At 43.9% G+C, this 15,410-nt stretch overlaps 1 protein-coding gene across 1 annotated transcript; it reads right to left on the bottom strand.

The window, feature by feature from the left end:
- Window positions 1-2,911: 2,911 nt before the first annotated feature.
- LOC310821854 (phosphatidylinositol transfer protein alpha isoform-like) lies at window positions 2,912-13,921 on the bottom strand. Its single transcript, XM_083694113.1, has 12 exons — window positions 13,600-13,921; window positions 12,016-12,046; window positions 9,928-10,076; window positions 9,471-9,562; window positions 9,099-9,106; window positions 8,693-8,767; window positions 7,340-7,423; window positions 6,620-6,697; window positions 6,125-6,235; window positions 5,458-5,580; window positions 5,095-5,160; window positions 2,912-4,943 (listed from the first exon to the last, which is right to left on the bottom strand). Exons 1-11 carry the CDS (start codon window positions 13,614-13,616, stop codon window positions 5,113-5,115), a joined length of 816 nt encoding a protein of 271 aa, XP_083550239.1. The 5' UTR covers window positions 13,617-13,921; the 3' UTR covers window positions 2,912-4,943; window positions 5,095-5,112.
- Between the last annotated feature and the right edge of the window lie 1,489 nt (window positions 13,922-15,410).

Genomic DNA, 15,410 nt, shown 5'->3' with positions numbered 1-15,410 from the left:
GAGATTTGGCATAAAGGGAGAATAAGAGCCCTAGGACGGAGCCCTGGGGGACCCCAGTGGTGAGGGCGCATGGAGAGGACAGCGACCCTCTCCACGTCACCTGGTAAGAGCGATTGGCCAGGTACGATGCAAACTAGGAGAGTACAAAGCCAGAGATGCCCAGTTCTGAGAGTGTGGAGTGTAACGGTCAGGCTAGTGAACCTAAATGCAGAACACAAGAAAAATAGGCATATGATGGTAAAACCCAAAAGATGGGTGTATTTATTAGGGGAAAACGGAGTAGCAGGGTGGAATAGCAAGCAGGGTAGGGTAGCAGGGCAGGCAGACAGGGCAGGCAGACAGGCAGGACAGGTAGACAGGAGGCTGGAGTCAGAGGCAGGAGTATTGGAGGCACAGGAAAACATGAATTAATATACAAGGATACTGACAGGACAGTAAAATGTAAGGCTGGAAGCACAACTTAACAGTAAACTGAAGTTAAGATCTGGCAGAGTGGTGAAGTCTGGACCGAGTCTTTATGGCAGGGCTAATGATGAGATGAGGACAAGGTGAAGGACATACATTTTTCAAGTAATGAAAGGAGAATGATGTCACATCTGGGTTAAAGCACTTGGAAACGCGGTTAAATGGTGTCTTACACTGTTCTCTGTAATCTCTTCAGACACAGTGGCTGCTGATACCAGAACCAAGGAGAAGCCCAAGCGAGCCCTCCTGGAGCTCATCTCCTCAGTCCTCTCCAGGTTTTGTTGCTTTTCACGCAAGAAGAAGACCCACAGACTGTAGACAAGATACAGCCTTGCTTGTTTTAATCATTTTTACAACACTCACATACCCAACATACATTCCAACTTGTACATGACACTTTTTCCATCATAAATATAAACAATAAGAAGAAAGAAAAATCATAAACCCATCCTTCCTCATGCCCTATAACCCCTAAATACAACTCGACCTCCCACTCCACCCCATATGTAATTTCTCTCCCCACTTAAAGCCACTTACCCCCCGAACCCCCCCTCCCTCCCCCTGTCATACTACCCATCCCTCCCCTACCCATCCATACACACAACACACCCCTTCCTATTTCTTTCATTGTGCACTGCTATGTGCCGTGTTGTGTTTGTGTGCATTGTAATGTATTGTGTGTTTTTATACCAACCCAGGAAGATTAGTCCTAATGGATATCTTTGTTACGGTACCTCTCCCTGACCGGCCCTCTGGCACCACCTTGAGTCCCCGGCGATAATTGTTGCAGCATCCACCTCCCGGTCGACAGCGCACCTGTTCCCTGTCTCCGCCTGCCTACCTGACCCCTGCTCGTCTGCCTGCTCGTCTGCCTACCCGCCTGCCTGCCGAACCTCTGCTCGTCTGACTACCCGCCTGCCTGCCGAACACTGGACCGACTTCTCGACTACTCTATTGGATTATCCTTCTCTCCCCTACCCCTTTCCCCCTTTTATTATTAAATACGCCTTCGGGCTAAACCCCACCACCTTCTCTGTTTGCCGTCAATCTGGTTCTTCAGACGTTCACGGGTAACCATCTTGATACTACTGAACTAAACAAAGTGGTTGTATGTGTATGACTGTAAAAGGATGAACATACTGAAGTCTGAAGTCACTCGATTAATTTCAACCTCATCCAGCTCCTAACCCTAACCCTAACCCTAACCCAACCAACAGAACAGCTGTCTGTGGAAGTTTGTGAACAATCGCTTCTCTTGCTGAGAGGAAGAAACATGAGGGATAAAATCTGATCAATTGAAATCAACGTTTATTTGTCATGTGCACAGGTACAACTGTAAACGTACGCTGAAATGCTTCATATGAGCTACCTGTCAATAGTGCAGTGAAATGTAAGGAGAGGAATACAATAATAATAAAAATAAATAAATAATATAATACACAATATACTATCAAGCAATAAGAGTCAAAGAACAAGTAAATGGTAGAAAAAAAGCATATTTACAGTAGCATATTTAACTGTTACATCATCTTAGATCAAGTGATTAGTCTCACAAAGTCAAACTGGGTTCTGAGATTGGTGAAACACTGCAACACACTGTGTGGCCACTAGGGGGGGGGGCAGAAAAACCACAAGGCGTTGGTCACAAGTCATTTTTGCAGAGTTGAGCCTAGTTTTTCCTGACAAAGTACCCAGGGCTTGACTCTGGATTCCTCATTATAATCTAAGGCCCAGAGTTTTTCCCCTGGTCAAGTCACATAGTCAGTTTATTGAAATGAAGAAAAGTCTCTTTACTGTACCTTCTGAATGAACTTCTCAACCTTGCTCTGGAGTCCCCACCATTTAAACTTGACTGTGACTAATTTATAGGCACACATGTGGGGGCAGCTTGTGTTGCTGGGAAGTTCTTTCTACACAACACAGAAAAGGATTACAACCATCAGCATGGAAACATTTTAAACACTCAAGTTATGATCACTTAATATTATATTAAATAATATCATAAATATTGATGATGGACATCAGGTATTGTTGTTTCTCTATGTCCTAATCATCACAGAAACATGAGAACATGCAACATGTTTCTTTGTTTCTTTGTTTGTTTGTTATGCTACTATGAAGCCAAAGGTACATTTCATAATTGTGTGGACTGGAGATATCAGTGGAGGCTGGGTCAGGTAGAAATCAGAGGATGATGCTCTGAACCATGGATTACACTTTCTCCTGGCCCATAGACTACTTTCAAGGTAAGGAACATCTGACTACAGTATAAATTGAAAAATATTGGAACTAATCCGTTAAAGACAAGGGTGTGAGAATTTGGCGGGATTACAACATACGACTCTTCTGACCTGAGTTCCCAAAGGGATTACTAGTCAATGATATTCTTATCTTGATCTTTTAAACCATTTGAGTGGTGAAAATAAACAAAGACAATCAGAGAAGGCAAAGTATAAATATATTGAATTTAATATTGGAATATATGTAATCGTAAAAAGCGAAACAACACATTGTTGCTCATTCCAGTAAAACATAGAAAATGTCACTCAGTCCAACTGCAGAAGAATTACAGAAAATGACGAAAGTACCCTGTGAATAAATACAGAAAAATACAGAAAAATACAGTACATCAGTAGCAGAGTGGCCATCTGGAGCACCGGGAAAATACTGAGAGCACATGATAATGTTTCTTTCTCTGACCTTTGTTCAAATAGAGACCATGAATACATTATCATTCCACATCTTTCAGTACCCCAAATATCCTTCGTCCAAAGCCATGTGCAACACAAGAACTGGGATTTCATCATGAAGCAGGTGGAGCCACAGTTAGTTTCACAACACAGATTACTAGATTAGAAGCAGGTCTGTCAAGTGAGACTAGCCCACAGCAGAGTTCAGGGGAGGCTGGTGGAGGTAGAAAGTCACCAAGTCAATGTCCTATATGTGCAAATATACTTTGTCAAATAAAAGAATTCTGATTCTGATTCTGAAATCAGAGGACGGGCTCCTTGTAATGCATGGAACGGAATAAGGGATTGTATCAAACACACGTTTTCTTTCCAATGAGCCTGTCCTCCCGATTTCTACTGTACCTCCACCAGCCTCTGGGAGAGGACACTGTCACCACCAAAGAGGAAATACAGAGGAAACGAACATAAACAAGTGTGCTTGATAACGATATAAATGCATTTGAAAAGACAAGAGAAGAGAAAGCAAGACAGAAAATTGAACAAAAATCATCTTGGACCACAACAACACAGGATGACTCACTGACAATAGAAAAACGACCGTTAACAACACAAAAACGGCAAAACAAAATGATTCCCATTTTTAAAGAAATAACAACATAAAATGACAAGTGACATGTGATGGTCACTGGTGGTATGGTTTGCTATGGGCCTCTGTGCTGTTGGAGCTCCCCATGGTAGATTGAATACACAGCATAGGGCCAGAGATGACTGGGATGAGCTAAAGACAAACTCTCAATCCCCAAATCAAGCCCTGGCCCTTCATCCCCGACGCCATCTGTGGATTTGTAGCTTCTAGAGGTTTTGATACTGTAGGGACAAGTATCCGTAATATGATGCAGCAGGTCATCTTGCCCTCTGATAGGCGGGGGGGACATTTCACCACATTGACAATATACTTATCAAATCCTCTCAGATGTACATAAGTGCCCAGGGGAGGTAAGGGGAGGTAAGGGGAGGTGAGGGGAGGAGAGAGGAAGTAAGGGGAGGTGAGGGGAGGAGAGAGGAAGCAAGGGGAGGTGAGGAGAGGTGAAGGGAGGTGAGGGGAGGAGGAGAGGGGAGGGGAGGGGAGGGGAGGGGAGGGCAGGGGAGGTAAGGGGAGGTGAGGAGAGGTGAAGGGAGGTGAGGGGAGGAGAGGGGAGGGGAGGTGAGGGGAGGGGAGGGCAGGGGAGGTAAGGGGAGGTGAGGAGAGGTGAGGTAAGGGGAGGTGAGGAGAGGTGAGGGAAGGTGAGGGGAGGTGAAGGGAGGTGAGGAGAGGTAAGGGGAGGTGAGGGGAGGTGAGGGGAGGTGATGGGAGGAGGGGGGAGGTAAAAGGAGGTTTATTTGGGATTAAGGGAGAGCCTTAGGTGCACAGCCACGTTGGTCTCAAGGCCTGGGAGGTCGGCTGAGGGTCAGGTGGAGGCAGAGCAGTGGAGGCTGGTGGAGGCAGAGCAGTGGAGGCTGGTGGAGGCAGAGCAGGGGAGGCTGGTGGAGGCAGAGCAGGGGAGGCTGGTGGAGGCAGAGCAGTGGAGGCAGAGCAGAGGAGGCTGGTGGAGGCAGAGCAGTGGAGGCTGGTGGAGGCAGAGCAGGGGAGGCTGGTGGAGGTACAAATCGGAGGACGGGCTCATTGTAATGAATGGAATGGAATCAAATCAAATATGATTTGGTTCTCATTCCATTCCATGCATTACAATAAGCCCGTCCTCCACCAGCCTCCCCGGAGGCTGAGAGGCTGGCTTCTCAGTAATGCATCTGAAACAACAGGTGGAGAAGAGAGACCATCACAACACAGAATAGGCAAGACTGATTCTAAAATTGCAACACATATATGTGATCCCGGCAGGAATCGAACCCTCAACCTTAGGATTGCCAGCAACATGCTACTACTACTAATACTACTCACAGTCTCAGCAGCCCACTTTTAATCCTCGGAAGCAGTGGTCCCTTTCACATCGCCTTTCTCCCTCATCTGAAAAGACACACACACGCATGCCGCACACACACACACACGCACACACGCAGACACACACACACCACACACACACACACACATACACATGTTAATGGGAGGGATGTTTTGTTATATGTTTCTTTTTCATTGTAAAGTGTACAAGAGACTTTGTGAAAATTCACGTCAAATAAAGTTTGATTTGAGGTGGCGGTAAATCATTTAGCCAGCTTTACTTGGCTTTACTTGACAGAACTTCAGTTATTCAGTTCAGTAATAAGACAGTAGTGTATCCTGAAATGTATGAGTGGACAATACCTCATCCAGCTCTTTCTGGGTCTCCTCTTCCATCTGTCTGATGTCATCCATGGACAGCTCAATCCATCTATCCAACCAACAGAACAGCTGTCTGTGGAAGTTTGTGAACAATCGCTTCTCTTGCTGAGAGGAAGAAACAAGAGGGATAAAATCTAATCAAATGTAATCAACGTTTATTTGTCATGTGCACAGGTACAACTGTAAAAGTACGCTGAAATGCTTCATACGAGCTACCTCTCAATAGTGCAGTGAAATGTAAGGAGAGGAATACAATTAAAAAAGAAGATAATAACAATATAATACACAATATACTATCAAGTAATAACAGTCAAACAATAAGTGAATAAGTAAATGGTAGAGAAAGCATATTTGCAGTAGTCCACTGTTGTTATATCATCTTAAATCAAGTGATTCGCCTCACAAAGTCAAACTGGGTTCTGAGATTGGTAAAACACTGCAACATACTGGGTGACCACTAGGGGGGGCCAGAAAAACAACTAGGCGTTGGTCACAAGTCATTTTGGCAGAGTAGGACCCAGAGCTTTTCCTGACAAAATACCCAGGGCTTGACTCTGGATTCCTCATTATAATCTAAGGCCCAGAGTTTTTCCCCTGGTCAAGTCACACAGTCAGTTTATTGAAATGAAGAAAAGTCTCTTTACTGTACCTTGTGAATGAACTTCTCAACCTTGCTCTGGAATCCCCACAATTTAAACTCGACTGTGACTAATTTATAGGCACACATGTGGGGGCAGCTTGTGTTGCTGGGAAGTTCTTTCTACACAACACAGAAAAGGATTACAACTGTCAGCATGGAACAATTATAATCACTCAAGTTATGATCACTTAATATTATATTAAATAATATTATGATATCCATAATTACATGTTATGAGAAGGCATTATCAGACTAACAGAATGACACAGAGTCAACACACACAAATTAGCTGGGGCTTATTCAGCAGGGTGAATGATTGAAACAGAATGAGAAACGGTATCAAACACACATGGTATCAAACACACATGGTATCAAACACACATGGTATCAAACGTACATGATGCCATTCCTCATTCCATTCCATGTATTACAATGAGCCCGTCCTCCGATTTCTATCTCCATCAGCCTCCCATTTCCCACACCTCTATGCCTCTGGGTATGTACCTTCCAGTCGGGGCCAAGTGGTCCCCTGCCCGTCTTCTCTGACTTGAATATGGCAGGATCCTCCTCTGGCTTGTAGTCCTGTTGAGATCACAGCAGGATGTCAGAGATGAGTCACAGCTCACTGATTTGTGCCCAGTGGGGTACTCTATTGTTATTGTACCGAGTAGAACGTTTGTGCAACAAAATATGAACAAAGCTACTGGGTGTGCAGTGTGTGTGTGTAAGTGTCTGTCCGGCTGGGCTAGAACAAATACCTGCACACTAGTGGAGGCTTGTGGAGGTAGAAATCGGAGGATGGGCTCATTGTAATGCAAGGAATGGAATGAGGAACGGTATCAAACATGGTATCAAACACACATGTTTGATACCATTTCTCATTCCATTCCATGCATTACAATGAGCTGGTCCTCCGATTTCTACCTCCACCAGCCTCCCCTGCATTCCATGTAGCTCTCTCAGTAGCTTTCTTAGGACTACAGTTGGTGACTCCTTGTTTAAAGGACTACAGTTGGTGACTCCTGGTTTAAAGGACTACAGTTGGAGACTCCTGGTGTAAAGGACTACAGTTGGAGACTCCTGGTTTAAAGGACTACAGTTGGAGACTCCTGGTTTAAAGGACTACAGTTGGAGACTCCTGGTTTAAAGGACTACAGTTGGAGACTCCTGGTGTAAAGCTTATAGGTTGTTAGTGAATTCACACAGATGAATAACAGCTATCACCTTGCGATCCACCTGGTTTTCATCAGAAATGTCGATATAAACAACTTCAACCTTCTTCAACGTTTCTGCATCCAGTCCATGCACCTACGCAGAGAAACACATACAGTATGTAGTTACAAAGAATACCCTCTTAAAGGTCCAGTATGTAACATTTAATATTTCTTTAAAAGCTTCCTAATGGTTGTCATGTTTAATCAGTAGCGATTAGGGAATGAGATCCCTTGAAAGAAATATCCCTGTCTTTCTGTCTCTGGTGGCTGCCTCTTCGAATTGTGCGCGCATGCAGAAACACAACAGCTAATGTCTGACACTGCAAGTCCATTTCAGGGGTTCATATTATTATTATTAGGATGGATGTTGCTGTTTGGAACTTCAAACTGAATTTCACCGCGGTGGCCAGAGGTGGGAGATTTCCGACAAACTTACGCCGCGTTCCTTTAATGGACTAAGTATAATGAAGTGCTTAACTTATACTGGTTGTAAAAGCTGGTGCGTCATACACAACAAGACATTTCTGAGAACAGAAAATTATGCGAGAAGGCGTGTGTCCCCTATGCTTTCCTAATATGTATGACAGGAGAGGCTGGTGGAGGTAGAAATCAGAGGACAGGCTCATTGTAATGCATGTAACGAAATGATACACATGTTTTGATACCAGTCCTCATTCTATTCCATGCATTAAAATGAGCCCATCCTCCGATTTCTACCTCCACTAGCCTCCACTGATCTATGAGTATGTCCCATTTACATCATAGTAAGTGAAAAGACGGGGATTATGATAAAGGGGAAGGAGAAAGAGCTTAGGAGATGAGGACTTATGAGTACGTATCTGTATGCTAACTGAGTTAGCGCTACCCATGGTAGTGGGTCTGTATTCTCTCTTATTACGTTAGCACGGAGCTAGCTTCACTTTCATTCCCCTAAAAATCAGTCTGGAGCAGGGGAGGCTGGTGGAGGTAGAAATCGGAACACAGGCTCATTGTAACGCATGGAACGGAATAAGGAATGGTATCAAACATGAGGAATTATTCCTCATTCCATTCTGTGCATTACAATGAGCCCGTCCTCCGATTTCTACCTCCACCAGCCTCCCCTGGTCTGAACCCTAACCCTAACCCTAACCCTGAGAGGGAAACAAATACTTTCTGTTTTTACTAGAAAACCACTGGTCCAACCATCATCAGGATTCAAGAATTGTGGGTGGAGTTAGCCCGATTTGTTCCGATCACTGTCAAATGCATGTTCCATAACACACCCCTCATTATGGATGGGTGACTAATATTCAGGATTGTGACACACAGCAGAATCCAGTCTGGTTACAGGCTAGGCCCATGACATCATCAGGTGACTCACGTTTTCCTGGTCCCCCATGTCAGGCTTGTGCCACGTCTCAATCTTAACCTGAAAATTCTCCTTCAAGTAATCGTTCTGCAGGAGGAGAGAAGAGCAATAAACAAGATCATGTGAAAGCCCACGCTGATAGAAACACACATGCATGCGTACACACACACACACACACACACACTTTATTGTGAGGGTGATAACATCAAGAGGGATAAATCAGCTTTGGGCTATAACAGCCTGAAAAACACATGAAGCACAAACAAACACACACACATACACACACACACACACACACACACACACACACACACGCAAGGTTACCATCTCCTCCATGCTTTCACCATGTTTATATCTGAACCCGGCGAGGCGAATGAACAGCCTTATGATTATGATTAGTATTGAAAACACTACTTACTGTAATAACTGCATCAGGGGAAGAGGGGAACATGGATGGGGGAAGGAAAGAGAGGAAACCATTTTGAATTTTCAATGGCATAACACCTAAGTGTTACAAATTCAATATATGTGTGTGTGGGGGGGGGGGGGGGGGGGGGGCAGGACCAGAGTGTTCTACAAGGAAGAGTGGTGTCGATGAAGGACTATCGACTATCGACTATCGTCTATTGGCCAACACAAGTTTAACCAGGAAGCTATATGGCGCCACTCTTTTAATATACCACTCTGGGATGGATGTGTGTGTGTGTATGGTGTGTGTGTGTGTGTGTGTGTGTGTGTGTGTGTGTGTGTGTGTGTGCGTGTGTGTGTGTGCGTGTGTCAGACTACGTACTTGTTCGGCAGTAGGGGTAAGCATTCCAGGCCTTCTCCTGCATGGTGAGGGCACCCGCAGGTGCCAGCATCTTAATATAGCCCGGAACTTTACTGCAGAGAGACAGAAAGACGAGCGCTAACGATAACGATATCAGACCAGCCATGACCAAACCACACAATAACAATACAGGTAAGTACAACCGAGCAGGTAATACACACAATACCTTCATAATACAGTTGTTTACTCTCATGGAATGAGGAGAGAGGAGTGTGCTGTTAGCAATATGTTTTTTTTTCTTTTTACCTACAGTCGAGAGAGAGAGAGAGAGACAGAGAGAGACAGAGAGAGAGAGAGACAGAGAGAGAGAGAGAGAGAGAGAGAGAGAGAGAGAGAGAGAGAGAGAGAGAGAGAGACAGACAGAAACAGAGACAGAGAGACAGAGAGACAGAGAGAGAGAGAGAGATTTCTGTTCTACCTGTGCATGTGGTAGAGCTTGTGGGTGTACTGGCCCTTCTCTCCATCCTCCTTCTTGTAGGGTTCGTTGGTGACCACCTCCACCCCTTCCCCACCTCCCGTCTCATTCTTACTGGTCTCAGCCACGGAGAACAGCTGCCCTACTTGGTACTGGGGGGGACAGGGGACGGGGGGGGGACAGGGCATTCAGCAGGCCTCTTCAGAGAGGAGTGAAACCTTCAGGACATTGCTGATCAAACACACACGCACACACATACACACGGTTTGTCTTGGTATGTCTTTTCTTTGTTGTCCAAAAAGCAAGCTCTGCTAAAACCCTGTTCTCTGTAGAGACTAAACGCTAGGAATGGTGATGTTGACATGATGTTGGTGGCTATGAGCAGAAGCACAGGCGGTTTGGAATGTGGCGCCACACGTTCAACCAGTGTCTCTCGCCTGTTGTCCTCCGCGCTGTGACACGCCGTTGCCGACCGCCCACGGTCAGCAAGCCCAGTAGAAATCGGAGGATGGGCTCATTGTAACCCATGCACTACACTGAACCCGCCCTCCGATTTCTACCTCCACCAGCCTCCACTGACTTCCATCCAAACCCTACTACAATACAATCTCAATTCAATGATCCACATAAAAATGGCAAGAATTAAAACAATCGATCAAATGTTGAACAACGCCTGGCTCTTACTGACATGAGAATAGAATAGAATCGATTAAAATATAAAATATTACTTAATACTTCTCTGTCTCTAACATTCTAGCTAAGCTTCCCACATTCAAATGAGAGGGAGCTCAGGGATTCTCCCACTCTGTCCTTCCTCAAAATGTCTCTTAAGAGCCACCTTTTTAAAATTGGTTTAATGTCTGATGGATCTACCTTCTATTTTGTTGATTTGTGTTTATTATTTTCTTTTTTCTGTTTCTTTTCCCCCCGATGTAAATCATCTTTGAGTTTCTAGAAAAGTGCTATCCCAAAAATGTTATTATTATTATTATTATTAGAAAAATGCTGATCCTACAGTAGGACAACATGTACACTGGCTGATGACATAAGATTACTTCTGTTCAAACTAAATCAGAGATACAAAACACATTTCAACTGGCGGCCTGTAGTCTTATTAGAGGGCATTTTCCACTCATCTTTGTTTACACATGGCTTCTGGGAAGTCTCTGCACTATGAGTGGCTACCTACCCAGCAACCAAATCTGCACTGAATGCATAGAGAATCCTGCATACCACACCAATGACCTGTGCTTATGCACACACACACACTCACACACACACAAACACACAAACACACACACACACACACAAAACACACACTTCTATGCATGTTTGTTTCAGCTTAAAAAAGTGTTCAGCATCAGTAGGAACAGGAATTTGAGGATATGTTGAGCAGAGGAAAATGCAGACTGACAGCTTTAGAGAGGTATAAGCTACCCCTGATTCCCACAACAATGTCCTCATGTGTGTAGAATCCAGGGGAGGCTGGTGGAGGTAGAAATCAGAGGACAGGTGTGTTTGATACCATTCCTCATTCCATTCCATGTATTACAATGATCCCGTCCTCCGATTTCTACCTCCACCAGCCTCCCAAGGTAGAATCGACCCTGTATTTCCACAACAAGGGTCTCATGTGGGCATGCTGGGTAATGAGTGTGGCAGCTCAATACCACTCAGAAAACCAGAATGTAGCCAAATGAATTGACACTATGCAGATGTTAAGACACATGCTGAATTCTGTATCTCTCTCTACTCTACTTGAAAACAGTCCCATGATTCACCCCTCTAAAGCATTAAACAGCCTCGAGCCTCTGGCTCTGATAAATAAATAAATGCTTTTCTCTGTGGACATTTTTACATTGACTCTTTTTGGGATCAGCACTGCCAACACTTTAATTGGAGCAATTCATTATAATCTTGGCTGCACCGATGTTTGTCTTAGCCTAACGTAAACACCCTCTAGCCTGATTTGATACTTGATGTCAGACGGTTTGAGGGTGAGCGAGTGAGTTCTCGCCGCGGGGGAGAAGGGTAATACAATCAGAATTGAGCTATTAAAAGAGATGACGTAACAGCTTGGTCAGGACTTACCTCCTCTACAGATATGGGCAGAACGACTCGGCTACAGGAGAGAGGAGAGGAGACCATTAGAACATAGCCATCCACAACAGCGCATTCAATGAACAGAACCCTCCGGTGAACGCGGGTGGAGGTCGATATCGGAAGACACGTGTTTCACACCATTCCTCATTCCTTTCCATGCATTACTATGAGCCCGTCCTCCGATGTCAACCTCCACCAGCCTCCACCAGAACACACAACTGCAGTTGTATCATACCAGTCCTTATGGTGACTCTTAAAACTGTGATGAGTGACTCAGTAGGTAGCGCATTGTGCTAGCAACGCTAATGTCGTGTTGTCCAATTCCCACTGGGACCATATACAGTATAGTCAAAATGTATGCAGTGCACTCACTGAACTGTAAGTTGCTTTGAATAAAAATGTCAGGTAAATTGGCTAAATATAAATACATTAAACTGGCAAGCCTGAACCTGCTCCCTGTTACATGCAGGAGAGGAAATATAAAACCACCAGATCTTTATTGTACGAACAGAAGACAATTAGACCTGGCCCGGTCCTGTGTGTGTGTCTCTACAAGGAACGATTAATCGCCACCTGTATGCAGTCTAATAGCTCCTGAATATTTCGTTACAACAGACCAGGGTGAAAGGTGAGATCACCTTGGCTTTGCAGCACTGGTGTGGCACAGCAAACCTGGCACACATGCATGCCAGCCACCATGTTATTGACACAGGTATGGTTAAGGAAAAGGAATTATGTCAAGGCTTTAGCTCAGCTGGCTGACACACACACACACACACACACACACACACACACACACACACACACACACAGTCCTTGCTGTAGCAGGCCGATGACCCAGCATCGAACCCTCACATCAGGCCAAACTATAGTCGTGATGTCAGCTGTAGCGACCAATGAACGGTGGTGGTACATAATGATCTAAATTGATGTCGAGTGTATAGGGCACTGCATTTAAGGACATTGTTGGGTTAGGGTTAGGGTTGTTGGGGTTGACACGAATAAATAGGCTATAAACTCATTGCTACCCAGAAGTTTGACTGACATCCTATCGGGTTTGTAATGAAAACACCATGACACAGTCGTAAGAAGCATCAACTCCACGCCTGTTTACTGACACCCAAAATCACATAAACAGAACCGAGCAATCAAACACGTATTGTCTTATTCACAACACTCGCAGCACAGCGAACACTGCTATGAATGCATCACTGATAACCTGACTGACTGCTGATCACAACACCTGACAGGAGGGATCGGGAGAGATTTAGGCGAGAAGCAGTTTGCTACCTGGCCAAACCTGTTGTCATACCTCTCAATCTCTCTCTCTCAAAACAATGGGCTGAGTCAAAAGAAACTGTCAAAATTCGGCACAATCACTTCAAAACTGACACGAAAACACTACTACTACTACTACTACTACTACTACTACTACTACTACTACTAATAATAATAATAATAATAATAATAATACTCTCTCAGTACTTAGTACATCCCTATGTTTTCCATCGGTACGCGACAGCAATATTTCCATGAAGTAAAAACTTTTTTCACTTCTATCAATATACTTACAATTCTTTAATAAGCATCGTTGCAGTACTGACGGATTATACAGTATTAGGATGAAGTCTAGTCTAGGTACACCTCCGATTCGCCGTCGGTTTGTCCGTCTGTCACCCAGGTTTTTGCGCTTCTGTTTTAACTTCCTTCCTAAATGCCGAAAGGGGCGAGGCGTCCTGTTGGACACAGCACCTTCAATGTCAGGATACTGAATGTTCAAGATTTATGTTAATGTAATTGCCCAGTAAGCCTAACCCTTGGTTTCTATAATGTGTCAACTGACTGTCAAAGGTCCTATGTTGTCTTGTGAAATGAATGGGTCTACGTTCCAGTCGTCCTGATGCCACTGCTCTGTGTGACAGTTGATCCAGGGCGGAGTTTAGAACACAGTGAACTTGTGTTTGAACAAGAAAACAGGTTTAGCATTACAGCCCCAACCAGTCAAACCAGCGTTGCTCACCTATTAATCTCTCGTCTTTGAAAACATCCAAACTACAGAAGAAAGAAATCCATTCCAGAACAACTTGATTCTGAGTTCAGTCAGTAGACACACACAAACCTGTGGATTCTGATATCTCACTATAGCGGATACTGACCACCTTACCAATAACTGTATTAGGTGATGTAATCATCAATAATCATCAATAATCTATACCATTACAGTATGTTTTCACGAACAGTATTTGTAATGGCTGGTTTTGATGATGTTATTATTAGAGGGTTCCTCCTGATTTAATCCATACAGCCCCAACTCACAGCAGTTCCTGGTAAATAGATAGGGCAGGATAAAACTCTCAGAGAATTACACAATTAAAACAACGAACTCTACGAAATTAGTGTCAGTTATTCGGGTTAAACTAGCCCTATACTAGTTTCTATGGTCAAATTCTGCTTTAACTACCTGAAGTTTGGTGAGCACGTTCGTTTTGGAAAATCCACCAGTTTTGTAGCCCAACGGTAGTTTCTATACGGTAGATCTGCGGGGAAGGGCCGCTATACCGTGCCTAGGGGCTTTCCCCCAGTGTTGTGGGTCGTACTTGCTTACATATGTTGTTGAAAACAATGTAGAATTGCATGCAATGCGCTTACTGGAGACCCCATTTTTCTGCGAAAGGATTGAGACCCTCCGCGCAAATGATGTTCCTCATTAGCCTACCGATACGCAAATGTCTCCCCATATTCACAATCAAACCTGGGCCTCTATTGAATATAATCATAATACAAATAATAATAATATTCTTTGAAATGTCAATCGAAATTAGTAGGCTATAAGTTGGTTGGAAAACAATGAATTTGACTTACTGTATGATTATTAATTATAAGTATGTCATTTATTTAATTCATGTGGAAATAATCTGTTCAGTCTGATCTGCCATACAATGCAGAGTGTAAACAGCACCATGTAATTTAATAGCATTTACGAAATAAAATACATTTGATTTGGGTCCCTGAAACAAACAAAACCCACGTTTGGGACTCAAGATGAAACGTTTAAGAACCGCTGACCTAGAGTATAAATTCACGTAATGGAAGTCAGATCACGAAAGCAGTTAGATTTAGCCTACTGAGGCTTCTGGCAATGAAAATCACTCCTGGAGATGGGAATTGCAATATGACTCGGATGATTGCAACTTTCAGATAAACAAGTGGATCAGGTGGTAGTCTACTGTTAGATTCCTATCAGATGAGTTATAGTATATAGTATGTATTATTATATTATATAGTATAATTTCTCCCCAATATATAATCTGATCGGATTGGGTGCGTTGGTCAGGTCACGGTGCGCCCCCAATAAGTGTGACCTCATAGATCGTGTAATGTTA

This window comes from Argentina silus (assembly GCF_951799395.1).
Source record: "Argentina silus genome assembly, chromosome: 22".
NCBI lineage: Eukaryota > Metazoa > Chordata > Actinopteri > Argentiniformes > Argentinidae > Argentina > Argentina silus.
This window is presented reverse-complemented; position numbering and strand designations above follow the sequence as displayed.